The 24,426-nt window shown below is 36.2% G+C and overlaps 4 protein-coding genes across 5 annotated transcripts; all 4 read right to left on the bottom strand.

Annotated features, from left to right (window-relative positions):
* Positions 1–473: 473 nt before the first annotated feature.
* LOC122317187 (protein YIP4b-like) lies at positions 474–5,290 on the bottom strand. The gene is made up of 3 exons (XM_043134142.1): positions 4,688–5,290; positions 1,146–1,220; positions 474–904 (listed from the first exon to the last, which is right to left on the bottom strand). Exons 1-3 carry the CDS (start codon positions 5,174–5,176, stop codon positions 644–646), a joined length of 825 nt encoding a protein of 274 aa, XP_042990076.1. The 5' UTR covers positions 5,177–5,290; the 3' UTR covers positions 474–643.
* A 563-nt stretch (positions 5,291–5,853) lies between these two features.
* LOC122316726 (mitochondrial outer membrane protein porin 4-like) lies at positions 5,854–11,566 on the bottom strand. 2 transcript variants are annotated; one of them, XM_043133468.1, is made up of 7 exons: positions 11,332–11,566; positions 9,879–9,959; positions 8,720–8,787; positions 7,724–7,834; positions 7,465–7,551; positions 6,953–7,161; positions 5,854–6,543 (listed from the first exon to the last, which is right to left on the bottom strand). In XM_043133468.1, the coding sequence occupies exons 2-7, from the start codon at positions 9,925–9,927 to the stop codon at positions 6,237–6,239; spliced, it is 831 nt and encodes a 276-aa protein (XP_042989402.1). In that variant the 5' UTR covers positions 9,928–9,959; positions 11,332–11,566; the 3' UTR covers positions 5,854–6,236. The 2 variants fall into 2 exon arrangements, with proteins under 2 accessions (XP_042989402.1, XP_042989403.1); XM_043133469.1 differs by having other exon boundaries at positions 11,336–11,566.
* Positions 11,567–13,328: 1,762 nt separating this feature from the next.
* Positions 13,329–14,795, bottom strand: LOC122316945 (hydroxyproline O-galactosyltransferase GALT4-like). The gene has a single exon (XM_043133813.1). The coding sequence runs from the start codon at positions 14,628–14,630 to the stop codon at positions 13,566–13,568; it is 1,065 nt and encodes a 354-aa protein (XP_042989747.1). The 5' UTR covers positions 14,631–14,795; the 3' UTR covers positions 13,329–13,565.
* A 3,319-nt stretch (positions 14,796–18,114) lies between these two features.
* LOC122317054 lies at positions 18,115–19,155 on the bottom strand. Its single transcript, XM_043133956.1, has one exon. It carries the CDS (start codon positions 18,924–18,926, stop codon positions 18,543–18,545), a length of 384 nt encoding a protein of 127 aa, XP_042989890.1. The 5' UTR covers positions 18,927–19,155; the 3' UTR covers positions 18,115–18,542.
* Between the last annotated feature and the right edge of the window lie 5,271 nt (positions 19,156–24,426).

The following is a 24,426-nucleotide window of genomic DNA, read 5'->3' as shown; positions in this document are numbered from 1 at the left end:
CACTAACATTATTGGGCCAAAAACTTCAAAGGATAAATCAAACTCTCCAGTATATGTCATACCCCACAAAGCCAACACATATCTTGAGTTGCATGTACTTTCATGAATATAGGAATGGAGGAGTGGTCAGAAATTTCGGGTCTAAAGTTTAAACTTGATACACTCGTACCCCACCCAAAACTGTGGGGGGAAGCTCATCACTCAAGTTCTCCTGAAAAGATCCTTACTTTACGGCTTTTCTTGTGCATGCCAATGATGCGTGCTTACATTAAATTAGCCTCAGGTTTAAACCCCAGAAATTGAGTTGCTCGAAAGAGTTGGATTTTCTTTTCCTTAAAAGGGTTGAGTTCCAACTTGGCGGATCTTGTAGTTGCATAATAATACTGCGAAGGCAAAATTAATAGACCTCTTACCGATTGTAATTACCAATTAAAGAAGCTTAATGCGGTAAGTTGAAGCGACGCGTACACTGCTTTTCATCAACTCCGTCATATATATATAGGCAGAATTGTGTCCAAACATGTCCACTCACAGAAGTCAAAAAACAGTGTACCATGAGAAGAAGATTAATCATTACATGAAATTTCTATACGGCCCAATGTGATTTTATAAGAACCTCTACAGTGGCGACGGTTGATGTATATTAATCAATGGCAATGATGAGAAACCCGACAGATACATACATGAGAAAAACAGGATAGAGTGCGAGGGCTTTTCTCCGAGGGTTCACTGCTGAGCTCATGAAAGGATACGCAGCCCAGGAGCTCCACGCTAACGTCACACTTACCGCAATCACTTTCAACATTACATTGTCCTTCAACATACAGATTACGGCTCCAACGACCAGCGGGAACAGGCAATAACCCAGCAAACTCAGACTTTGGAAGAAGATTATATGTCCACCCTGAAAAACAAAAAAAGAAGGTAAAATACTCGGCCAATGTAAAAGACTTGTGTACGAATTTTTTTATTTGTCCTTTTCATTTTTCGTAACCATTACGTTAAAGGAAGGAAAACATACAGGTTTTTGCATCTCAGAAACTTAATCATAGAATAGATTTCAAGAAACTTGATGTCTTAACAGGAAGCAGACTGGTAACTAAACCAAAAGTTAATGCTAGCGAGTTTGAAAGAGAGAAAAATACCAGTAGAAGTACATTCAATGTCAGAATTACAGCACCAGCAGCAAGTAGCGCAAATGCAACCGCAAAAACTTCAGACTGGAGATTACAGAAAAGAATTTTAGGAGTGACCAACTACACTTATTTAATTGGATTGAACAAAATAAATAAATTGGCAGAGTACAATGAAGGAAAGAGCGCAGAGCCTCAAAAAGATGGTAAAAGTGACATTCATTTCCTAATCTCGTCCTGTTGAGATCTGCATCATCTCGTGCATTCATTTTTGGTTCTTAGAATCTTACGTAGATTTTTTTATTCCTTATCTTTTTTACAAGTAAGCTCTTTCATATATTAGGGTATCACAAAATATCAAAACCAAGGCGTTGAGATGTTAATCAAATAATAAATGGTACGAGTTGTAATGCCCTAAGGAAGGCTCAAGCCACATATGGGCCTATACTCCAAAAGGACTAACCAATGGTACAATTGGAGCCCCATTAGAACTATTATAAAGAGCAAGAACTTCTCATTCTTAAACGACGTGGGATTCTATGTACCACCTAGCCTTATCACTCAGTATGGGGTGTCGCATGAGTACTCAGAAGAAAGCCACCAATAATAATAATCTATAAAAAAAAATAAAAAAAACCCCCTAGGGGTTGGCCCAAGTGGCGAAGGCCTTGGTCTTGATAATAGGTGTAAACAATCATTTAGGGCCACACCCCCAGGTGAAAAGCCAATGATTTAACCAGTTCTGTGTATGGAAACTTCCAAGGGTATGGTGCATGGGACAGGGGTTTACTCCGCAGGGGTGGGTCCGAAGAGCCTTGCCTTGGAGAGGTTCCCTGACATAAATAATAATAATAATAATAATAATAATAATAATAATAATCTATAAAAGATTAATATAACAACATCCAAATGCCAAGTACCAAGCAAGCAACTACTTCAAATAAAAGCAAGTTACTTTGACAGAATAGAAAACTACTTGGTCAAAGGTTCGTGGGATTTTAAACTGAAAGAACGGAGATACCCAAAAGAAAATATTTCTTTTGAAACTTAGACACTTTATGCATAAAAAGCTTGTAAGAAGGTCAATTTTTTCTACATGACCTCAATCACCAAAGACAAAGATCATCACAACATTGAAAAACATAAGCAGAGTAGTGACCTTTCTTTAATTGGCCCTGGGTGTCGGAACAAAATCTTGACTAATCTCGGGTATCCACAAGCCCACGGCAAAGAGTTTTCAGTAAAAGCACCTCAGGTAATTCAAGGAAAAACTCTCATAGTCTGATGATCTCTACAAATTATTTGCACCTATGGGGTCAAACCTTAGATTTGGAGAGAGCATACCACCAAGACCAATGGGAGGTTTGGATAGTGAGTTGAGATGAAAGTTGAAAGTTGAATAAAATATTATTAGAATATTATCATTGTTTTGAGATTTGAAAAAGTTGAATTATTTATTTTATTTAGTGTGGAAATTTGAGAAAGTTGTAATGAATAGATGAGATGAGTTAAAATGTTTTTTGTATTCAAACCTCCCCTATGCCAACTCCTATGGTTTAGACTAGTGGTTGTTAATAAATTGGAAAATGATACTCCCACCAATAAAGTGTACCGACACTTTGTACTGTTTTTTTTTCTTAAAACATTTGTGTGTATTTATTTATTAGTATTTTTTTTTAAATACTAACGCATGATTAAAAAAATAATTAGAAAAAAAAAACAGAATATACTATTCGGTACCCATTTCAGTACCGAATGTCGGTAATAAGTTAGCTCCAATACTGACCTAAGATCTACTACTAAAGCAGCAGCCTCTGTTGTTGATGAATATTTAAAAAAAAAGAACGGGTAATTTAGTTGTAGATGCACGAAGGGAACTTGCGTATCAAGTCTATTGTTCTTAACTGTTTATATGATAGTGGATGTACCTTGCAATTCCCATCCCCTTCTCTCCTTCTTAGTCCTTTTTATTTTCTGGAGGAGAAACAATCTTATTTTCTCTGATCCAAAATCTCTAATTCTCATCACGCCAGCAAACTGTTTGCCTTGTGCATGATTTCAAGTAAATTTGAATAGGCCATGGTAAATTCCTTACAGATATATAAGTAAATTCCTTATAGATCACATTCCTCAAATCTTCAAAGTCCTTCGCATCTAGTTTGACATTAAAAAATGGCCCTTTCGTGATAACAGTTTTGAGCATCACATTATAAAACAGATTGTCGCGAGGACATATCATTGACCCAAGAATGACCTAGAGCTCAAGTCAACATTTACCTTCTTCCTCAAAATTGATAAATATTCATTATATCCCTAGTCATTTTCATGGCTCCTAAAACATTATATCCGGCTGTGTTTGGGTACTGAGAGTACCTCATCACTTATCAACATACTCCACTACTATCCATTACTTTATTATTACTTTTTACATACTTTTTACTACTATTCATTACTTTTTACTACTATTCAATATTCTATTATTACTTTTTAGCTACTTTTTCACTACTATTCATAACATACCTCAACAATGCTCAACACCGAAACCCAACCTTAAGCTGTTAATCTGCCATGCTCTTGTTTTGCTGCAAAGTGACTCAGGAAAAGTGAACCATTGGCTGACCAAACAAACAGCATTAGCTGTAACACATATCGTAATGACCCAAGGGAAGTCCAAGCCAAATCTGGACTTGCACACTCCAAAAGACTAGTTAAGGTTACAATTGGAATCTGTTAGAATCATTACAAATTGATAGAAATTCTCCCTTCTTAATAATGTGTGATCTCATAGACTCATTCACCACTCTCATATACTCAATTCAGATATTACAATGCCCCCTTAAATGCTTGACATCTTCATTAGGTTGTTTAATTATAAATGAGACAACTCAAGTCCTACACTTTCAGTTGAGATTGGCTCTGTTATCATTGGTACTTATACTCAAAAGACTAGTTCGGTTTATGAAAAAAATCATTTGGAATCACTTTAAACAGCTAGAACTTCTACTTCATAGGCAATGTGGAATTCCATTCGCCAACCTCCTATTCTCAACTCAAGGTGCAATAAACTTATATACATGTCATAAACTACTAGCACGCAAAGATCGAATCCCGCAAACACAAACCTAAACAAACTTAAACAAATAGTCATATTAAGTTACATTAGCTCATATGAGCCGAGCCAAAACTTTCGTGAGGCTTATTAAAGCTCTGTTCGTTTAAAGAACAAACTCAACTCAAGTCGCATTTCCAAGTTCATCCAAAGCCCTACTGCGACGCCTAAATTTGCCGTTACAAATGCATGGGAAAGCGTCATTCCCACATAACATTCACGCCTCAACTACAATTAATAAGTAAGCTCAAAACTACATATAAAAAAACCAAATCCATCCATCAACTTCATTACGTTGCCTCTTTTTCCTTCAAAACATATAATTAAGAAAAAATTAACGGTCCTTTCAATCGCGTAGCATTATTGAATCTTGAATCTGAGCCAACTAAATCATGCTCGGAAACTACATTAAACCCAAAAAAGGAAAAGAAGGAAAGGCGCAGACCTTCTTGACGGAAGCAGACCACGAGAGAGCTAGACCCAAGAAGACAATGAAGAAAAAGGGGCCCCAGAGATCCCAATCCCGCAAAGCTTTTCCGGGGTCCTCCCTATACGGGTTGGGGAACACCACCAGCTTCAGATTGCTCACGATCCTCGACAGATCCCGCTTCACCGTGTCCCATACCGGTTCGGTAAGCGTGTTCGGAACCGGACCGAATCCGCTCGCCCCGAAACTGGGGGGTGGCGGAGGAGCAGGTGCGGGGACAGATGGCACCTTCTGGTTGGAAGAGGATAGTGGTGGCGGTGGTGGGAGATTGGACTGTATGAATGGAGACGAGGAGACAACGGGGATGGAGGCGCGTGGGGGGCTGGGCGGCCGCGCAGGGAGGACCGTGGTGGGGCCGGATTGGACACTGGCGTTGATGAGGCTCTCGATCTCGTCGATGTCCGATTGGGAGGACTGGTGGAGAGGTACGGTGTCGCTGTGCGACATCTTTTTTTTTCTTTCTAATCTTCCCGGGAGAGCGAAGGAATCTTATTGGTTTTGCGTATACGCGGGTGCGGTTCTGAGTACTGACGGCAAGGGCTGGGTGTAGTATTAAAAACAGAGAAATCATAATTGCAGTGGTAGAATGTAACTGTGGTATTATTTTTTTAAATATATGAAATTTATATAAAAATAATAATCTTTTAATAATAAATTTTATTTTATTTTTTAAAATAACTACATAATATTTATACAATTCAAGACTATATATAATTTTTCTTTTAAATATCGAAAAGAATTATAATTACAAAATCAACAACAATCTAATTTTTATAGATTAATATTATTTATTTTTATATTTATTTTTGAATAAAACATTTTGTGGAGAACGATAAAAAGTAGTACAAATTCTTGAAAAGATAAAAAATAAATGATGGGTAAGTGGCTATGTTTGGTTTTATGCCATGCATGCAACCTGCAATCTCTTTTTCTTAATTTGCACCTCTAATTTTAGGTAAAGTTCTTTAATTTCTTCTAAAAAATATATTATCCATTTCCAATTAATATATTATTTGTGATGAACACCTGAGTTGTCATGACTGAAGTCGTGCAGCCTCCTATAATGGTATCATCGACGAAACAAAACGCATTAGATGTATAGACGAAACGTTGGAAAGAACAAATTAACCAAAAGGTATAAGAAGTTTGTTTTTATTCTAATTTCAAGGTGTTAATTAGATCACCCGACACAATATACCGACAAGTCGTCGGGCACAACCTCCGACTCGAAAACGATTCCTCTACACATTCTGAAAAATCTCTTCCCCCTTCCCATGGGGGGCAAATACAGAAGTAAATATCAATACAATTTTCCTCCTTCAAAAATGGGTCAAATTTTCCCACCACTGCTTGAAAATAGTTCATCCTTGCATCAACTAATTATTGGTTTTCAAAAATCATTAAGGGGCAAATGAATACCCTCTTCAAATTTTGGGAAAGAAATAGGCAATAGTTAAAAGTTGTTAAATTCAAATTGCCCCAGCACGATCAAAACAATTGCCTCATCTCAAGGCTTGAGGGCAAGGGCAAGACCCAGCTTGGGGGCCACATTATTGGCCTTCGAGTCGTACTCGGCGGACAAAGTAATCAGTGACTTAGGCCTCCATTCACGCTGGCACAGCATCGCAACTTTCCCGTTGTTGGAAAATCTTGTTTTCACCACAGTTTGTGCATCAAGCGCATGAGAGCTTCCAATGCTAAAACTGTTCTCAGTGCTGGAAAATCTGTGGGTCATTTCCGCAGCAACCGCTGTTCCATCGACAGGATTCACAAAATGAATATAAGATGCCTTCAATGCCTGCCCTTTGTCCGTCCTGCATAGACACAAACGGGTTCCAGGTCATAAAACCGACCCAATTTGAAAACATGTACTCCCGGGACAAGTTTCTGGTGCTAGGATGTAAAAGTGCAGGTTTCCAGACCTAATAAAACCGACCCAATTTGAGATTGTCTCAGATGCAAATCCGAACCAGAGAACATCCCTGTTTTTTCTAATTGGCACCAGGTGTCTGAGAAGAAAGTCCTAACTAATCTTGAGGGTGCCTTCTTACCTTTCTCAAAAACAAAAAAACTAATCTTGAGGGTGCACAACCCCAACAAGGAGTTAAGGGGAAATTTCTGTAATTGTTTCGAATCCAGAATATTCATGTTGAAACACGATATAAAAACACTTACATAAAAAACAAAATTAAGCAAAGAAAATCAGGATTCCTCTACACTTACAGTAAAAGTGCCACGGAATAATCAGGCCTATTCAAGCCAATCCCAGCATTGTACTTGATGAAGGAAGCAGAAACCGTATCAAATCCAACTTCACCACCCAAACTGAGATCCTTGCTTCCAATTGCCGCTGAAAGCTCCAAAAGAGGGGTTGGGTTCAGTCCAATACTGGAATTGATTGCTGCATGAGGATGTAGATACTGCACATCCAGCTGTACGATGCAGATAAAATGTAAAATATTTCTGCAATACCTCAGAACTTAATTTCGTATTTAACCATTAAAATCATCTCTTCAGAAATACAATATTCCCAGTTTAAAAGTTTCCAAAACAACAGAGACATCTGAAATTAAACCGGTAACCTCCTCCTCATCATCACCATCATCATTACTTTCAAAAAGCAGCATGACCATTGTTATTATTATTATTATTATTATTATTATTATTATTATTATTATTATTTTGTTTCTAAAACTTGTTACCAATTTTATTTCCATAAGTTGCATGACACAGACCTTGCCAGACTGGTGATCAGGAATTTTGAAGCTAATTGCTGCTTTGGTGCTCGGTAAGATATCACTCACAGTCACTTTCGTGGTCACCTGTGGAAAGGTAAATTAGGAATAACTTATTAAAGCTATTATGATTTGAGATTAAGCACCAGATATTGGTATATGCCGTAAGGGAAAATCATGGGCACAACCAGTATCCTCACAACAATTGCAATTAAAAAAAAAAAAAAAAATTATTATGAGGCAGGTTTTCTCCTCTTACATTAGAAAAAGTATCAACTTTCACATCCACTGTAGTATTTCCACTCTTGTACAGGGTACTTATGTCACCAAAAGAAATTTGATCCTTCTTCAAACCTGTAGCTGTAAGCCCCTGCCATGTAAAACTCTAGTATGAAAACAGGTATGGCAAAACAACATCATAAGGAAGCAGGAAGAACATTAAGACTGCTTTAGCAAAAGATAGCGACATCAAAAAAAGGTTTCTCAATTTACATATGGCACATCTCTTTGACGATGCTAGGGATAGTCATAGATGGAGAAAAATACAAAGAAGCACAATTCACAGATAGGCCTTATCTCATCGTTACTCTATTTAATTATAATCTGTCCATTTCCTAAATATCACTTATTCGTAGAGACAAAGCCAGAATCACTAGAAAACAATAATTCACTAGAAAGCCAGTTTTAAAATTTAACCTTCTGATATTATGCAAAGAAACCATTAATCATAAACTTTTTATCTCTTACAAAAATTGTAAGTTCTGTATTCACTGTTTTGGTTCCATAATCATTTTTAAGACTTGTCCATACATTGTGGGGGGTGGGAGGAGAGAGAGACCCAAATAAAGTCTAACTCTTTTCGCCCACCTTGTCTTCTCTAGTCCTAGCCAACAATTCTCCTACTGTGGTTAAGGCTCCCAAACTTGAGGAAAACTGACATTAATTAGATGTGACAATTTTTAATATATAAATGCTTTAACCACACCAAGACATGTCAGTTTGTGGGTTTATTTTTGTGGGATCTCTTTGTGGCTGTAGTACTTCTCTTTTATAAATTGAATCCTGAAACAACAGAGTAAAAGGCTTTCTTACGCTACAGCCTTGAACTGACAAACAATGGGTGGGAGATGGAAAAACAGAGCCAGGAAATTTTCATGAGATTCTTCACAGAGGTCTTAATTGATTTCTGACCGGAGAGAGAGATAAACACAGATTGGAAGAAATCAATTTAAGCAGAAGTAATATCACACATTACCAGCCCAGTAGAGCTCAGCAGTGACAGGGTAAACTTGTGACCGAAGTTGTAATCTTTGGTCAGTAAGTCTGCATAGATATCCAAATTTAAGCACAATTAAATTTGATAGAGCAAGATACTGCAAGTTGGAATATTCGACATTAATCCACGATTGCATCTAAACAAAGGAATAAGTTTGACAGGAACAGAAAGCCAAAGATGTAGATGTAGGGCTCTTGACAGTGCCTGAGATATCAGAGAGGATTAAAATTATGCATGGGACATGAGTTCCTTTATACAGGTCCTCAAGTTGATGTATGATGGAAAAATATATATTCAAGTCTATTTAATGATGGTTCTCATGGTAGAACCATGATTATCATTACCTCATAAAAAAATACTAAATCAGCAAACCGCTAATAATACGTTAAGTTTCTTATATGTGTAACTTACCACCTTCTACTGCTTTTTTTTTTTTATAAGTTACCACCTTCTATTAATTAGTCAACATTTTAATGAAAAATTTTATGGTCTCAATCACTTTGAGCCAATATTTTCAAAAATCAGTCTTGTAGATTTTCTAGGGCTCAGACTTTGCTAAATACATATAACTATTACACTTCTTTTTTTATTTTTAACTATTTCAAGTTTCTTCTATGTATTTAAGGTCCTTGTCGACAGAAAGTTTAATCAAATCTACATATGGTGTCATTTCTATAATATTTTCCAGCCACAAAATACATATGAATCATCTACATCACTTCCCCTCTTATATACACATGTTTGCAGCTGCTGGGACCGAACCTCTGCAGACGCTCAAATTCTGTATGTATGCAATATTCACGATATAATATTTTAAATAAGCAGGCAAATTTATTACTGTTACATTCCACATTGTTGCAACCTAGTGTCACTTTTAAGCAAAATTCAAGAATGCTACTCATCACCAATCTAACACTTACAGAACATGATAAAGAATGCACCATGAAACAAGTTCTGTTACATGTGCACTTGCACTGTTAGGTTCGTTAAACTTTGGTAAAATTGTAAGGAAATGAAACAGAAGATCTGTATTGCAATAACTTAATGACAAATCTATTTCACAACCCATATCAACCAAATAATTGGCCCAAAGCAAATACAAGAATAGCCATAGTCAATGATTTCATAGAGAGGATACCTTTTGCCTTTTTGCCTATATCTGAAAATGATGCTGGACCACTGGCCATACTCAATTAGATTGAAAAAATAGTTCCACACCCTATGCCACAAATGTGGTAAAATATCAGAAGTTAAAGATTTGCACAACAGCATTATCTGTGGACTGGGATAAAAATCATAAGTGAACAGAAGGACATGACTCGTTCCATAAAAACACAAGCACCAGCATATACTCATGATTGATTGTGTACTGGCACATATGTAAGCATAGTATCCCATAGTTAAACTCGCCATGGATAAAGCTCATTCCCAAATGGAAGCCACCTAACAATATTAGGAGTAACTTGAGGAGGACTAATGAAATTACACCCTTGGAGAAAGAACTGCAAGTTGTAAAATATTCCAGAAAGGTGAAATAAGTATTTGACCTCCAATTTATATTCATGATTCTGCTGATAGTATTATTCGACTGATCTAGAAGTCATATACAACATTTTGTTAATAAAATTACAATATTTTTACATTTGAACTCTGAAATTCCCTTGTGAAAAACTATATCTGCGATAGTAAAAATTTGCAGCAAGAAACCTTCTAATCATCTTCATAGTCAACAAAACTGGTAGAGAAAGCAAAAGCATAAAGGAATGTTCCAAGCTCATTGCACTTTTCAATATTTAATACACGTCTGTGTTTGACGCATACAAGGATTAGTCTTTTTTGTTTTGGCCGAAAGGCAAGAGGAACAAAAGCTTTCAAGGTGAAGCAATCAGCATCTCCAAGTATAAAATCTTCGAGGCAGACCAATGCAAAGACATATTGTCAACACAACGTAGTAAGTCTCTGTTCCATTCGGAGATTGCAATTTGAAACTAAAACTGACTTACGTATATCCATACTCTCGTGAAATCTAAGACAACCAAAATTAACATTTCCAACTTCCCAACAACTACCCCTACAAAATGGTGATCGAAACTACTCGCTTTTCCCTCTACCAGAGCAATACAACCTATTCCTCCAATATCAACCGACCAAAACCTTGATTAAAAATAAATACTTAAGCCAGACGATCGCACATGTTTTATAGCAAGCAAGCAGAGCATAGTACACGGGAATTCTTCTGGCCGAAATCCAACAGTAACTCTATACAGTAATACAAGAAATTCAAAACACTAGTTACGATGAATAAATCAATAAACGCCTTCAAAGAATCCGCCCGATTGACTGGTATTCTTGCACCAAGTAATCATACAGCTGTAGATTCGAACCCTGATTTCCCAGTTGGATTCGAAGCATATTCTAAAGCCATATAAGGAATCCGACTTTAACAAATCAACCAGCAGATCCAACCATCAAAGAAAAACAATCATACAATCGTAAAACAACCAGAGCAAGCTCCCAAATATTAATCCCACAAACTCAAATCTATTCATTTCGAAAGCAGACGAAGGATTAAAAGAGGGGGAGGAGAATACTTGCAGGGAAAAGTCGGCGTAGATGGAGCTAAAGTGCAACGCCGAGACAATAAAACCCCGATGCGGCGTAAGCGACCCGCTTCAAGCGAAGAGCCGTCTCCGTGAGCTTTGGTTGGAAACAGGTTATTACGGTAAGACTCTTGATTGACCCGTGAGACAGCTAGGTCACCGTCGAGTCAGGGGAGGATTTTCACGATGGGTGGTGATAGGGTTAGTACCTGTTACTTCCAACCACTATCCATTTCCTACTTACAAGATATTTAAAGTTTTTTATTTTTTTTATCAGTTTCTAAGTATTTTTTTAACATGTTTAATCATTAATAAAATTAAAAATTAAAAAAAAAATCAAATGCAAATATAGTAATAAGTAGGTAGTAAGAGAGCAGTAACTCTATCATTATTATTTCACCATTTGCATACAATTGTACATCAAGTTTTTTAATTTTTATATTTTTATGAAAGCGAAAAATATATAGTTATTCTATGTGATTAAGAAGTTGTTTGGATAATGAGATGAAATGATTTGAGAATAGTAGTGAAATTGTTAAGTTAAGATGAGGTGATATGATTTTTGAAAATTTTGTGTATTTGTATTAGAGAGTAAAATGAGATTATTTTAACTTTTTAAAAATTTGATAGATGTAAGTTCCATCAATTATGATTTTATTTTTATAAATTAACTTTTACACTGTTCACATAACACATGTACTCACTACATGCATAGTGGAATACAGGTGCACATAACATGTACCCATATGGCTCACAGCCCCCAACCATGAGCCCGGTCCTCATGGGCCGCATCGATACCTTCTACCACAGTGAGAATGGCCACTAACTCATGGAGGTCATGCTCGTAGTTGCCTTGAGCCACAATAGCCATGAACATAAAGTGCATCTATGAGGGGAAGGGCGAGCAGCAGGTGTATATTGTCATGCATACAAAGGCGCCCTCTTACTGGCATCTGTGGACTGGCAGGGGCCACCACCAGCCAACACCAGGATGACTCACACTTTCTATCATCGACAATGTGTTATTTGACCGCCCAGGCTTCTCAAGTTATATAGTCACTGACAGCTTTCCACGGCCTGATGAGGTTGCTAGGGGCCACAACTGGACATGCCAACATTTTCTATTGCTAACATGATGGTTCCCAATAATAGATAGTGTCGATGGGACATTTCCCGCCAGTCACACAGCAGCAGACTTCAGATCTTACCACGAGCTTCTCGCCTAAGGATGGAGGATCTCGCTACCCTTTCTTAACCAAAAGCTTTTCGACCACAAAGTGGCTAAGGCGCTCCTCAACCATGGAAGGCCCTTGCCACACCATCTCACCACCCTCTATTGTTTACAACATGCTTACTTGCCACCGCAACCATTTTCTCATTTCGAAATGGGATGATTTTTAATCTCATAAAGTAAAACAAAGTATTTGAATGGGAGAGAATCTCTCCGTACGAAGTAGTTTTATCTCAATTTTAAAACCAAACCTCTCAGTACATTTCACAATACATATTATAAAATAAGAATATTTTTATAAAATGATATCACTTTTATAAGATATTTTACAAAAATACTCATACTTTGAACTATTTTTGTGTAAAGTGTTATGAAAAGTTACGTGTGTTTATCATTTTTCATTTTTTAAAAGATATGCACATATTAAACAAATTCTAGTTTTCATAATGGGTCCCACTTTTTTAAATATTTACAAATTTTAAAACTATATCTAATATTATACTTTTTCTTTATTAATAATGCATCGATAAGATCCCAATTAAAATTGAGACAAGATTTATAAACTTCACTCTTCTATATAAAATTGGGTACAAAACTAACTCAACTCATAAAAATATTCATCCCCATCCAATAACCAATAAGATCTAAGCAGCATATATCATATAAATGTACCGTTTGTAAAAGACTAAAAAGTCACATGATAATTAATTACAAATGTCAAGAATTCATGTTATCCTATTGCACCACAATTAAATAATAAAAAAATAAATCAGATTGTTCTTTACTATGAGATTGAGGCCTCATGAAGACTTGCAGTACTGCCTATAGGAAGGGAATTTCACATTTGAAATACCAAAGACAGAAAACATGAATTATAAATCCGATCAAGATGATCATCAGACTGTATATATCCATCGATCAAATTGTGCGATCGAATAAAAGAATATATATGATCATAATTAAGCAAAATAGTATTCGAAATATAGATTAGTACCTAAGGTATATGATACAATTTCGATGGTTTCAAATGAGCAGTGACATTGAAATACTTCAATGTCCGAACCCATTTCTCCTGGTTCTTCAACAAATGAACCGCGATCGTATCTGGCCAAAGCTCGTGTGTACATCCAGTGTGCGGTTCGGGAAAGTTGTACATCGACCACTTGGCATTGTACCTATTCTTAGCACGATGCCCTTCTCGAATCCAATCCCCAAAAGTCTTATCCTCTGGCCCTTCCAAATGGTTCTTGGGGATCTCTGATTCCCTAATCCACTCCACTATGTCCCAAGAAATCAAATATCCCATTCCTGACATGTAATGCTTAAAGGGGTCCATGCTAGGACATGGAATAACATAACCATAGTACAAGTCTTCTCGGGGCAATGGCCTTAAAGATTCCACCAAATTGTTCACCCTAAAATAGGTATCATCGTCGGCTTTCATGACATAATGATATGGAGGAGAAGGACCATTTGCGTCGCTCAGCATTTCTGGCAAGCTTGAGAAGTATGTGTAAGTCTTACCCTTGTTCATGTTCTCTTTGCAGTCGAGGATTATGATATCATCGTAACGCATTATCTCTAGTGCAACGAGTACCTTTTGGTCTTCCTTTGTTAGATTGCAGAACACGAACTTGACGTCGACTTTGACACCCGTTGGAGCTTCTTGTGTGCCGTAGATGAGACGGAGGAAGTGGCGGCGCTGGTATTGATCCGGTAATGTTAGGATGCCAATGAGGATTCGGATGTCGTCTGAGGAAGCGCTAGCATTCGAGGTGGCCGACAAGTTGTGATCCGACGATATTGAATTGAACGATTGTGAGTGCATGCTGCTGGCTAAAGCACACTGACCAAACTTCAGCAGGCTATCAAATCGGACTTCATTGATGGAAGCTAAGAAACAAAGAAACAAGATGAAGAAGAAAGAAGAAAGTACAAAACGTCGCCGGTCTAGCCTTGCGTTCTTCATCTCTATTCGGCAATTGAACCGGTCTTCAGCCATTTTCGAATGGTGTGGTCTAAGCAACGGGCCGGATGTGTCTGATAGTGATGGAGTCATGTATCAGATGCTATATATATTAATAAAATTTTCCAACTTTTCTTAGGCGAAACGCATTAGTACGTTGTCAATACCGTGGTATGAGACTAGCATATTTTGACTTTTCTCCCATGTAAGGAAGATGCGAAGAAAATAAGAGAGATCAGCATACACCGTATGAATTAATTTACTGTCCTGTCCTTAATGTGGATGGCAGCATCACTGAGTAAACTCTTGAGTCTCTTTTTTCTTTTATATTGAATTAAGGAGTTTCCAGTCTTTTTCTGGGTCTGAATATGGGGCAAGAATTGAGCAATCTCACAGTTTATGGCACCAAAGGCGCAAGAAAAGCACTGGGAATTAGTGGGGAAGGTGGATTGGTGCCTAATGTTAGCTACACTTTAATATATTACATATTTTTCTAGTCTTGCTTGCATATTGCTAAAGTGATTTGGTCAACATTTCGTAATTAGGTAAATGTGGACGAACATGGTCGGCTTGCTTCATTGTCTTCAGCTTACTCGAGACCCGCCATAATTTGAATAGAAAGCAAGGCGCCGTTGACCCAGAAAACATGCTATTTAACCATTCAAAACACATTGCAGTGATCCAAAAAACCTGCTGCTAACATGTGTTACGAAAACCAACTAGTAGGATGTAGACTTGCAATGCACGTACGTCTCCAACTGCATAACTCTGCCACTTATAATTGCCTCGTTATCATTTGATTATAACGTTTCTTATATTGGAGTTGCGCTTACGGCTTTAAAAGTAAAGTCTTATGTATTGGTACAAAGACATTTTATAAAACTAAATATATAAACTTATGTGATTTCGTTTAACACGTTCAATTTATTTTATAATAAAATTAGGTTTACAAACTAACGTATCATATTAAGCTGCATCATTTCATATGTTTACTTTTACGAAATCTCTTTATCGCTAATGCATTTCTCGATTTAAAGTTTGAAAATTTATTAATTACCTATCATAAAATTATGAGTAATGTTACATATAGTCATAAAGTGAGCAAGTGTTATGCATTCACTTTAAAAAAATAGGATCTACTATTAAAAAATTAATTTCTTTTTATGTAGATATTGTATTTATTCATTTTTTTAAAAGTGATTGCACGATACTTACAGACTTACAACTGTAACTATTATTTTTCTAAAATTATTTGCATGGTTCTTGAAAAGCTTTGCTTCGTCTTGCCATTTACTTCTTCCATGGTTTAGAAGAAAGAAAAAAGAGACGCTTGTTCCCTGACGGCGTAGTTGCGACAACTATCAATATATTTGAATTGATTGATTCGTTTGTTCAATCCAAAAACGATGCATACGTGCAGTTTATGGACCTGAGGAAGGATAAATGCTCCAAAGCCTCAATGTGCGCTTTATTCCTTAATTTGACTGGGCCGGAGGTGTCGGAGCATTTTAGATTGAGCACATTCAATGCCTCGATCTAAAATTAGGCCGTATATGGACTCAATCTAATAAATAATTTAATTTTTTAAAATTTTTAAATAATAATAATATTAAAAATTAATATTTTTATAATATTTTATTCAGCTTGCATCTAAAACATCACATCTCATCTCATTTCACTATCCAAACAATTTCTTAGGACTAGTTTGGATGATGGAGTATGCTACTCTACTATTCATTAGGGTTGTGCATTTAGGACCTTGGGCCCGATTCGTCCGACTAACCGATCCGTCCAATTTGAACAAAAACGGGTTCATCGGATCAACATATAATAGCGAGTTGTTTTAGTCGAACCCGTTTCTCTTCTCCCCATTGCCCGCAGAAATCTTAGCCAGTGGCGTTCTGAGTCACTGTCACCATCAACCTTCTTTGTCGGCATTCTCCATCACCTTTCGCTATAGACCTTCTGTTGTTGCTCCCCTGGCCCAGATCTGCACACTCTCTCAACCTGGTGATGCTTCTCCATCTACCTAGTTCGATTGAACCATCACAGGTTTCTTCAATTCTGCATCTTTAGATTGAGAAGAACCCTAGTCTTGTTTTTCTAGTTGGTGTCCCCCGGCAGCAAAATATTTGCTCAAACGAATGCTTTGCAAAGACACGTCTAGAAGATTCTTGGCAGAGCAAGTTATGAATAAGTGCCTCTCCTTTGCTTGTTTCGTCTTATTGATGTGAACCCCAAAAATCTTCTAGATGTGTCCTTGCAGAGCATAAGGAGAGGCATGGAAGCTTCCCCTTTTTTTTTCCTCATAGCTAAACAGATTTCGAAAATTGAATAATATTTGCCATTAGAACTTTTTTACATAAATTAAAATGGTGATTTGAAATGGAGTAGCAACAAAGTGAAGAACGAACTAGTGAGGTTTTGGTTTAGGTGATAAACAAAAATATAAGAAGATGATTACTGAAAGATGGTTGTTTGATTTGAAATAGGACACGCATAGAGAACCAGCGGCAGTGGAGGAGGGATTAGAATCCATCTCTTGCACGATTGAGTAGGCATGGGCGTGGCTGTGCTTGGACATGGGCGTGAGCAGAGTGAAGCCTTGCCCGTCCAAACCCATGCTCCATTGAGGATGAAACCCTTGGTCCATCTCTCCAAAGAGTTTCGGCGATCCCAAAAAAAATGGGGGAAGAGGAATTGGTCGGTTTAGGTCGAGTTGGCGCACTTTTAAGGTTTCATCGGGTCGGTCAGGTCGGGCCCAAATCCAACTTTGTATGGGCAGGTTGCAAGCCTACTATTCATTATTTTATCATTACTTTTTATATACTTTTTACTATTTTATACTACTATTTAATATTTTATTATTACTTTTTTATTATTTTTTCCTTACTATTTACAAAATATCTGAAATCACTTTAATAACCAAACACAATCTTAATCAAAGTTTTAAAAAAAAAAAAAAACGTAAATCACGCACAAATTAGTGGTGTACGTGAAGGAAGCAATATGAGCGCGCGCTTAATTGGAGCACGGAAGCGTTCTTGCTCTCCAAGCATAAAATAATGTACTAAACATATGCCGACACGTGATACGCGTAGAGCATCCACAACATGAAAAGAAGTCTAAATTGCTATAATTTTGAGTTAGATTATCTGCTCTTGGGTTTAAACTGTAATTAGTTATGAACATTCTTGTACCGGCCTAAGTTTCAGAAAGCCTAAATTGGCATCGGAGATTTCAACATTTATACATCGATCTGCAATATATCCCTTAACACCATGTTTGTGATAAGGTAATATGGCAAAGTAGCGTGTGAACCTTTCATATCTGTGAAATCCCAAGCCTCAAAAATAAAAACCAGGCCTATGATCGATTAATTTGTACCTTTGATGTGAAATCTATTCCTTGGATTTTATCCTCTCTACTGTTTTTGGCTAAGGAACTCTGTCTTGGGACTTGTAAATTTAAACAACAAAATAGAAATTGTGCCCATTTCATAATACTTTAAAACAAGAACACAAACCGGCCAATCAGGCAACTACTGCATCGGCCATATATATACTGTGTATATAACTTATAAGAAACCGAAAGTCGCATTTTTTGCTTGCATTCTTCCTATATATGATCTATACAATTCATAAGCATGTTGAATTGAGATCAAAGAGCGAAATGAAGGGGGAGAAAACACATTATACATTGAAACTTTACAAGTACACAAAAGAATTGATACTTCGTATTACAATATTTTTAAGTCGTCAATGAAAGAAAGAACACTCTCTGAATTGTCCAATAGGCAGTACTACAATCTCGTACCAATTTCTTCTATCAACCCGATCACCATACAAAACCTTTCTTCAAAATCAAAAGCAGCACAACAACAAATTCAATATTCAGGCCCTTTTTTTAAAAATATCAAAGCCTCCATCAGCAAATAATGATCAAGAACAAAACAAGAGAGAGAAGATTTACAAAAGAAAAAAAAAAAAAAAAAGGTGAACACTGTCATGGAGAGATTGCCTCGAAGCTATTGTCCCGACAATAATGAAGTTCGAGCGAAATCTGCCTATCTATCTTAAGTTGGCGATAGAAATTAGCAATAAACATGTCAGCTCTCTTGTCGATATCGTCTTCGGATGGATAGCTTATTGTTCTCTGTAAACTCCTTGCAGAGGGGCCTGATTCCTCAGACTCTGTATCGAAATTATCATCAGTGCAAGCTCTCAAGCCTGGCCGATCATTGAAACTTAGCCGGTGGTGATTGCTCGAAGAAGTACGGTTGATCATCGAAGCTAGACGCCACCGGTTGACATTAAAATCCAACAAAAACCTGACCTTCTTCACTGCCCTCCTCAGGCGAGTTAACACAGACCAATTGTCAATGCCCATATCGGAGAAGATTTGTATGATTGATGTGAATAATGGGTTACGAAAAAACAATAGGGCAGCTAGCTTTTTGTGGATGATAATGTGGTGGAGGTGTATATGCTTTCAAAGTGGGTTAACTGTAGGCTGTATGGAATTTATATGGTGAAGAGGTTCTGTATAACACACAAGATTGTACGTGAAATAGGAAGCTGCTGGGCGGGAAGAAGTGGTCAAAGAGAATGATGCGTATGGAAGAGGAGTACCGTGTAATGATCGATGATACCAAAAGTTGGAACTTTGTATTAGGAAATGAATAAATTTAAATTATGGTCATGAATAAATTTAAGAGCAAGTAGTCTCGAACCATAGCCCACAGCCAGCCCGCCAGCCCTTCAGAACCAGACCCACGAACGGCCAGCTGTCATGGTCAAGCGCTTCAGCATTACAAAGCTTGGGTAGGAATGTATGCAGGGTGAGGGAACTTTGACAAGTCGCATCAATGCCAGCCAGGTAGGCAGCTCCTTTCATATTGCTTGCATGGTTATGATTTGACCTGGCATACGAGGGCCACGTGGTCAATTTAGACAGATATAAATAAGATAATCAAAATTTCCGACCGAGCTAGCTAGGGCAAGGGGGTACTTGCTGCTAATTTCATGGGGACTTTATTTTGGTTGGAAAAGTAGAAAACCATGGGAGATGCGCAGCCTTTAGTACCTAACGAAGTTTCCAAGAAAGGTAGGATAGGGTTACCATCCCATTATTATCACTTTATCATTTATAGAAAAATGTTATGGACAACTGTTGTTGCGTCTCCATCGCAGCCTTGCTTGACTGCGTCCATCTGTAAAAATTCATTTTCTCATTTCTCCCCTTTCCTTCCTTTCCCCCTTTCCCGTTTCCCGTGTCCTTGATCATCTTCGATTCTTTCCCTTCCCCCTCATTCCCATGGCAATTTCCAGACCTAATATGATTCACTCATTCCATCTTTCACCATCAAAATCGACAAATCGACCAATCTAGCCGCACCTTCATTCACTCGTATCATTTTCTCTTCCTCTATCTCTCCATTTTGTTTTCCCTCTCTTTTTCTCGAAATTTCATCTCCTTGATGATAGAACCATTGGAAAAATTCTAGTAAGGACGGCTTTTGCATGCCCTGCAATGGCGTTTCATTGAAATGAAAAAATTTCTACCTCAAAAGGAACGACTCCATCCCCTTCCTCAAAACACGACTCCAAAAAAATATTTAAAAAAATTGAAATACCAAAGGCTGCCACATATTGTGCGCACTGCGCCCACTTGCCCAAACAAGATCTGGAAACATACAATTGATAAAAGAGTTTTATTATATAAAAGTAAAGAAAATATATAAATGATAAAAGAGTTTTGTTATATAAAAGTAAAACTGCATAATAATCTGTATATTAATATTAATTTTTTTATATTTAAAATTTAAATTAGTACTATTTTTAATAAAATTTATTTTTTAACTAATCATAATAAATTAGTGTACATATTAATGTATAATTATGCTTATAATTAAAATTTTCCTTGATAAAATTACGATGACGAAGATGCCACACTCACTCACTCACACAAGCACACCATTTTTCTGTCTCCTTTTTTTTTGGGGGGGGGGGGGGGGTGAAGAAAATAAAAGATAAAAAATAAGGAAAGCTAAAATCAGAGTAAAAAAAAATGGACCCATAGGAATTTTTTATTTTTTTATTATTTTCTTTTAAGTAATTTTTTAAATATATTTAGCCATTAAGAAAAAATTAAAAAAAATATATAATTTTATTAATAATCACTTTTTTAACTAGTAAAATTAAAAATTAAAAAAAATCAAATATAAAAAATGGATAATAGAAGAATAATAAACATATCCAAAATTTGCCCCGGCAGGTAACAATCCGAAATAACCGACAGGCGACAACTGTGCTATTTTAAATACGAAGGAAAGGTGCTTAGGACAAAATAAAAAATAAAAAACTAAATTTAATCGCGAAAGGTACTGAGAGACATAATTTAATAATTTAATAAGATGGTTTTACAAGTCATGACAAGCCTCACCGAATTGAGCTACGTTTTAGAATATTGTTCCTATGTAAAACAAATAATGGCATCATGGACCCCAACTTATCATATGCTATGGGCCCATCATTAAATCTGGGATATATTATTAGGGAATAAATCAGTCACATAGGCCAGATTAGGATGTCCAAATCATTATTAATCTCAGTGCTTGGATTTTGGTCTCAGAACCGATTCGGTAACGGGGCCCGTGCAATGGTTGCACGAACTTCTTGTTCTGAACGCATAGATTATGGGCTTTCCCTGTGATTAATGTTGTAAGCCCAATAATCTGTGATAACCGAATCAAGGCCTCTGGCCTGGGTCAAGGGCGTAATAATTATGATGGGGTGCTTTAATTCCAAAACCCCTATTGAAACCGGCCCAATACGGGTTGTCTGGTTCGAAAATCGAAGTTAATTGAGGGATCAACTCATATGTTAAAATAAATTATTCGAGTATTTATGAACATTTAGGATGGAGGGCTTAACTTCTTTAATTACTTTTAGTCAGACATCCTCTTAACAAAATGTGTTCCTTGTGCATTAGTTAAGAACAAAGTGTACAGGGAACGTTTTCTTCGATAAAATAACATGCTTTTTTTGGCGGGCCGGCCCAACTATCTTAGAGATAACACAATAATTGGGACAACAAAATACACCGTTCAATGAAAAATGGCCGAACTCTGGCTTTGTGGCCTGTGAGTGAGAGAGAATTTTGAGGCGTCTTTTGTTGAAAAATGACCTTGATTAATTATATATAACTCATATTTTCGATTGAGTGGATAGTATCTATTTTGAATGAAACGAAAATGATCATCATGACCTTGTATATATTAACCATTATAAAATTACAAATGATCTAATTTTCTTGTATAAAAACTCCATACTCATTAAGAAATTTCATAAATGTTCTCGGTTATGATTTAACTTAGGGGTGAAAATCGACACCTTTGACACATTTTTTAAGCAAAATTGATGCCGACCGATGAGAGAAATTGGCATTGAGCAACCGACCGTACCAATCAATAGGTAGGAGATATACTGATCGTATCAACTCCAATGGTTCTTGATCTCCCTAGTGGCAAGGTTTGTCAGAGAGAGAGAGAGAGAGAGAGAGAGTAAATGAGGAAAATAAGAGGGGAGGGAGATTAGACAATCAAATATCAAAAGGACATCGTTTGGTTCGTTTCACATTTTTTTTTACACGTTATGCACAAAACGACGTCATTTTGAGTATGGTATATATATGAAAAAATATTTTTTTTTAATCACCAAGTTCGACGGTTTGGTCCTATTTAAAATCCAAACCAAACTGGCCGATGACGGTCTTGACATAATTCCACTGCTAGCCGACCGGTTCTACGCCGGTTTCAGCCTATTCCATGCTCCAAGAGCCAGTATGAAGTTGTTATGGTTGGTTCTAATGGTTTTTGTACACCCCTAGTTTAACCTTCCCAGCCTCCGTGAATAATTGAACACAAAAAAAAAAATAAAAAATAACAGAGACAAAATTCTACACGATTTTGTAATGGGAGAAGATCACAAGGTCCAAAAACGTGTATGATAAACAATGGGAAATAACCCTTCCAAGGAACCAGAGATAGGACCAGGTCATGGGAATAGTTTTAATATTTTATCAGAGAGAGAGAAAGAGAGAGATTCCACGTGTCGAAAACACTCATTTTGACTATTTAGACCATGACATATATTTGGTTTCTTTAGAAAATGCGCTGAGATTAATTATCAATCGCAATGCTTATGAAACTCTTGGAGATAAAAATAAGAATCAACATATAATATAGGAATTGTTCACATTTTTAGGTCCATCCAATGCCCAATGTTTCACACATTTATCAGATACTTTGAAATTTCCCTGCCCCCAACCCCCGCAAAAAAATATGATATTAATAGAAAATGATCAATACTATATATCTCCTTGAATATGGTTTGGGCGCTAAGATTTCTCATATTAAATACAAAAATTTCATCTTATCATTATAATTTTTTTAAATTTCTATACAAAATATAATAAACAATTTAATTTTTTATTAACTTTTTCAAATATCAAAATAATAATAATAATAAAATATAATATTTTAATATTTCTTCATAAAATTCAAAATTCTCATATGAGAATTCTCAATGGTCAAACTGAACCAATTGTTTTAAAATTCGTTCCGTTCCGGTTGGAATGGCCGGAATTTTTCGTGCCGGAACAGTGACCGGAATGGGATAGGTATCTATGACGTTTCGGCTCAAATTCCGGCCGTTTAGGTCAATTCCGGCTGAAATAGTAATTCAGGTCCTAAATTAAAATTTAAATTAAAAATAAAAATAAAAAATAACTCTCTTCTAAATAAGTTGAAAAATAATTGATAAAATTGTACTTTTAAAATTCAAATACCTATTTCCGTGCACTAGAAGTATTGTTACTTTTAATAATCTATCTATTTTTTAATTTTTTTCCTTTATTTTTGTATCTTAACTCAAGTTTGTGATTTTTTAATATATATTTATTTTATAAATCTTTAATTCTTCTATATATATACACACATATACATGATACACACTTTCATATATATATATATATATATATATATATATATATATTTATTAATTGTTAGTTTATATATATATATAAATATTTATATATGATATTAATTAATCTCGAAACGGTATACCGAAACGTATCGATATCGAAATATTCCGTTCTAGTGCTTCAACCGGAATGGTCTCTAGAACAGATTTCAAAACTTTGAACCGAATTCTATGGAATCATTTATTATATATATATGTATATATTGTCTTCATGATAACCTATTTGCCTAGCCAGCTAGTATTCTCTTAGTTTGATATTTTTTAATTAACAGATTAGGGACACATAAAATTGACTCAGATCAAGTTGACAATGTTTGGTGTGGATTGCTTGGGTTCAATTTTCTAAGATTGACTAAGATTTGTTGGAGTGGGGAAAATATATATATATGCATCGTGATGGCTAGCCTCTAACAGCTACCATCCACATAGATAAATTTCGCCTTTATAACTTTGTTACCTAGGTTTGATTCTATACTTAATTTTAGGGTAGATAATATATAATATCACTGTCGTTTTCAGGGTCTGATATTCACCACATATATAAAAATGAAAAGCAATTATGCGATAAACCCATTAATGTTTACAACGTGGATGGTTGAATACTCGAAAATTTACCTAATCCACCCATGCACTGGCTTAAATGCATTCAAACAAGTAACTTTTTAGATGGCGGGTTGTTAATTTGTACAAAAATACAAGTAATGAGCTGGGAGGAGAAGGGTGTTAGGTGGACCTCTTTTTCCTTTTATATGAATTCTTTGTAAATTGTCGTTGAGGGCATTCTGCTTTTCGTTACATGGTTTGGGCGTTGACAACAACTACCAGCAAAGTTAAAGCGTGTGGTC

The sequence above is a fragment of the Carya illinoinensis genome, chromosome 7 (assembly GCF_018687715.1).
Source record: "Carya illinoinensis cultivar Pawnee chromosome 7, C.illinoinensisPawnee_v1, whole genome shotgun sequence".
Classification (NCBI taxonomy): Eukaryota; Viridiplantae; Streptophyta; class Magnoliopsida; order Fagales; family Juglandaceae; genus Carya; species Carya illinoinensis.
Note: the sequence above shows the minus strand (reverse complement) of the source record. Positions and strands in the feature narration are given on the sequence as shown.

Excerpts from the sequence above, each read along its gene's own strand:
- LOC122317187 (XM_043134142.1), bottom strand. The coding sequence starts at position 5,176 with ATGTCGCACAGCGACACCGTACCTCTCCACCAGTCCTCCCAATCGGAC. Across the intron at positions 1,221-4,687 it reads GGTCTGCTTCCGTCAAGAAG|TCTGAAGTTTTTGCGGTTGC; the intron begins GTCTGCGCCTTT and ends TGTAATCTCCAG. Across the intron at positions 905-1,145 it reads CATTGAATGTACTTCTACTG|GGTGGACATATAATCTTCTT; the intron begins GTATTTTTCTCT and ends TTTGTTTTTCAG.
- LOC122316945 (XM_043133813.1), bottom strand. The coding sequence starts at position 14,630 with ATGACTCCATCACTATCAGACACATCCGGCCCGTTGCTTAGACCACAC.
- LOC122316726 (XM_043133468.1), bottom strand. The coding sequence starts at position 9,927 with ATGGCCAGTGGTCCAGCATCATTTTCAGATATAGGCAAAAAGGCAAAA. Across the intron at positions 8,788-9,878 it reads TATAGGCAAAAAGGCAAAAG|ACTTACTGACCAAAGATTAC; the intron begins GTATCCTCTCTA and ends ATATCTATGCAG. Across the intron at positions 7,162-7,464 it reads CTGATCACCAGTCTGGCAAG|CTGGATGTGCAGTATCTACA; the intron begins GTCTGTGTCATG and ends TGCATCGTACAG.
- LOC122317054 (XM_043133956.1), bottom strand. The coding sequence starts at position 18,926 with ATGGGCATTGACAATTGGTCTGTGTTAACTCGCCTGAGGAGGGCAGTG.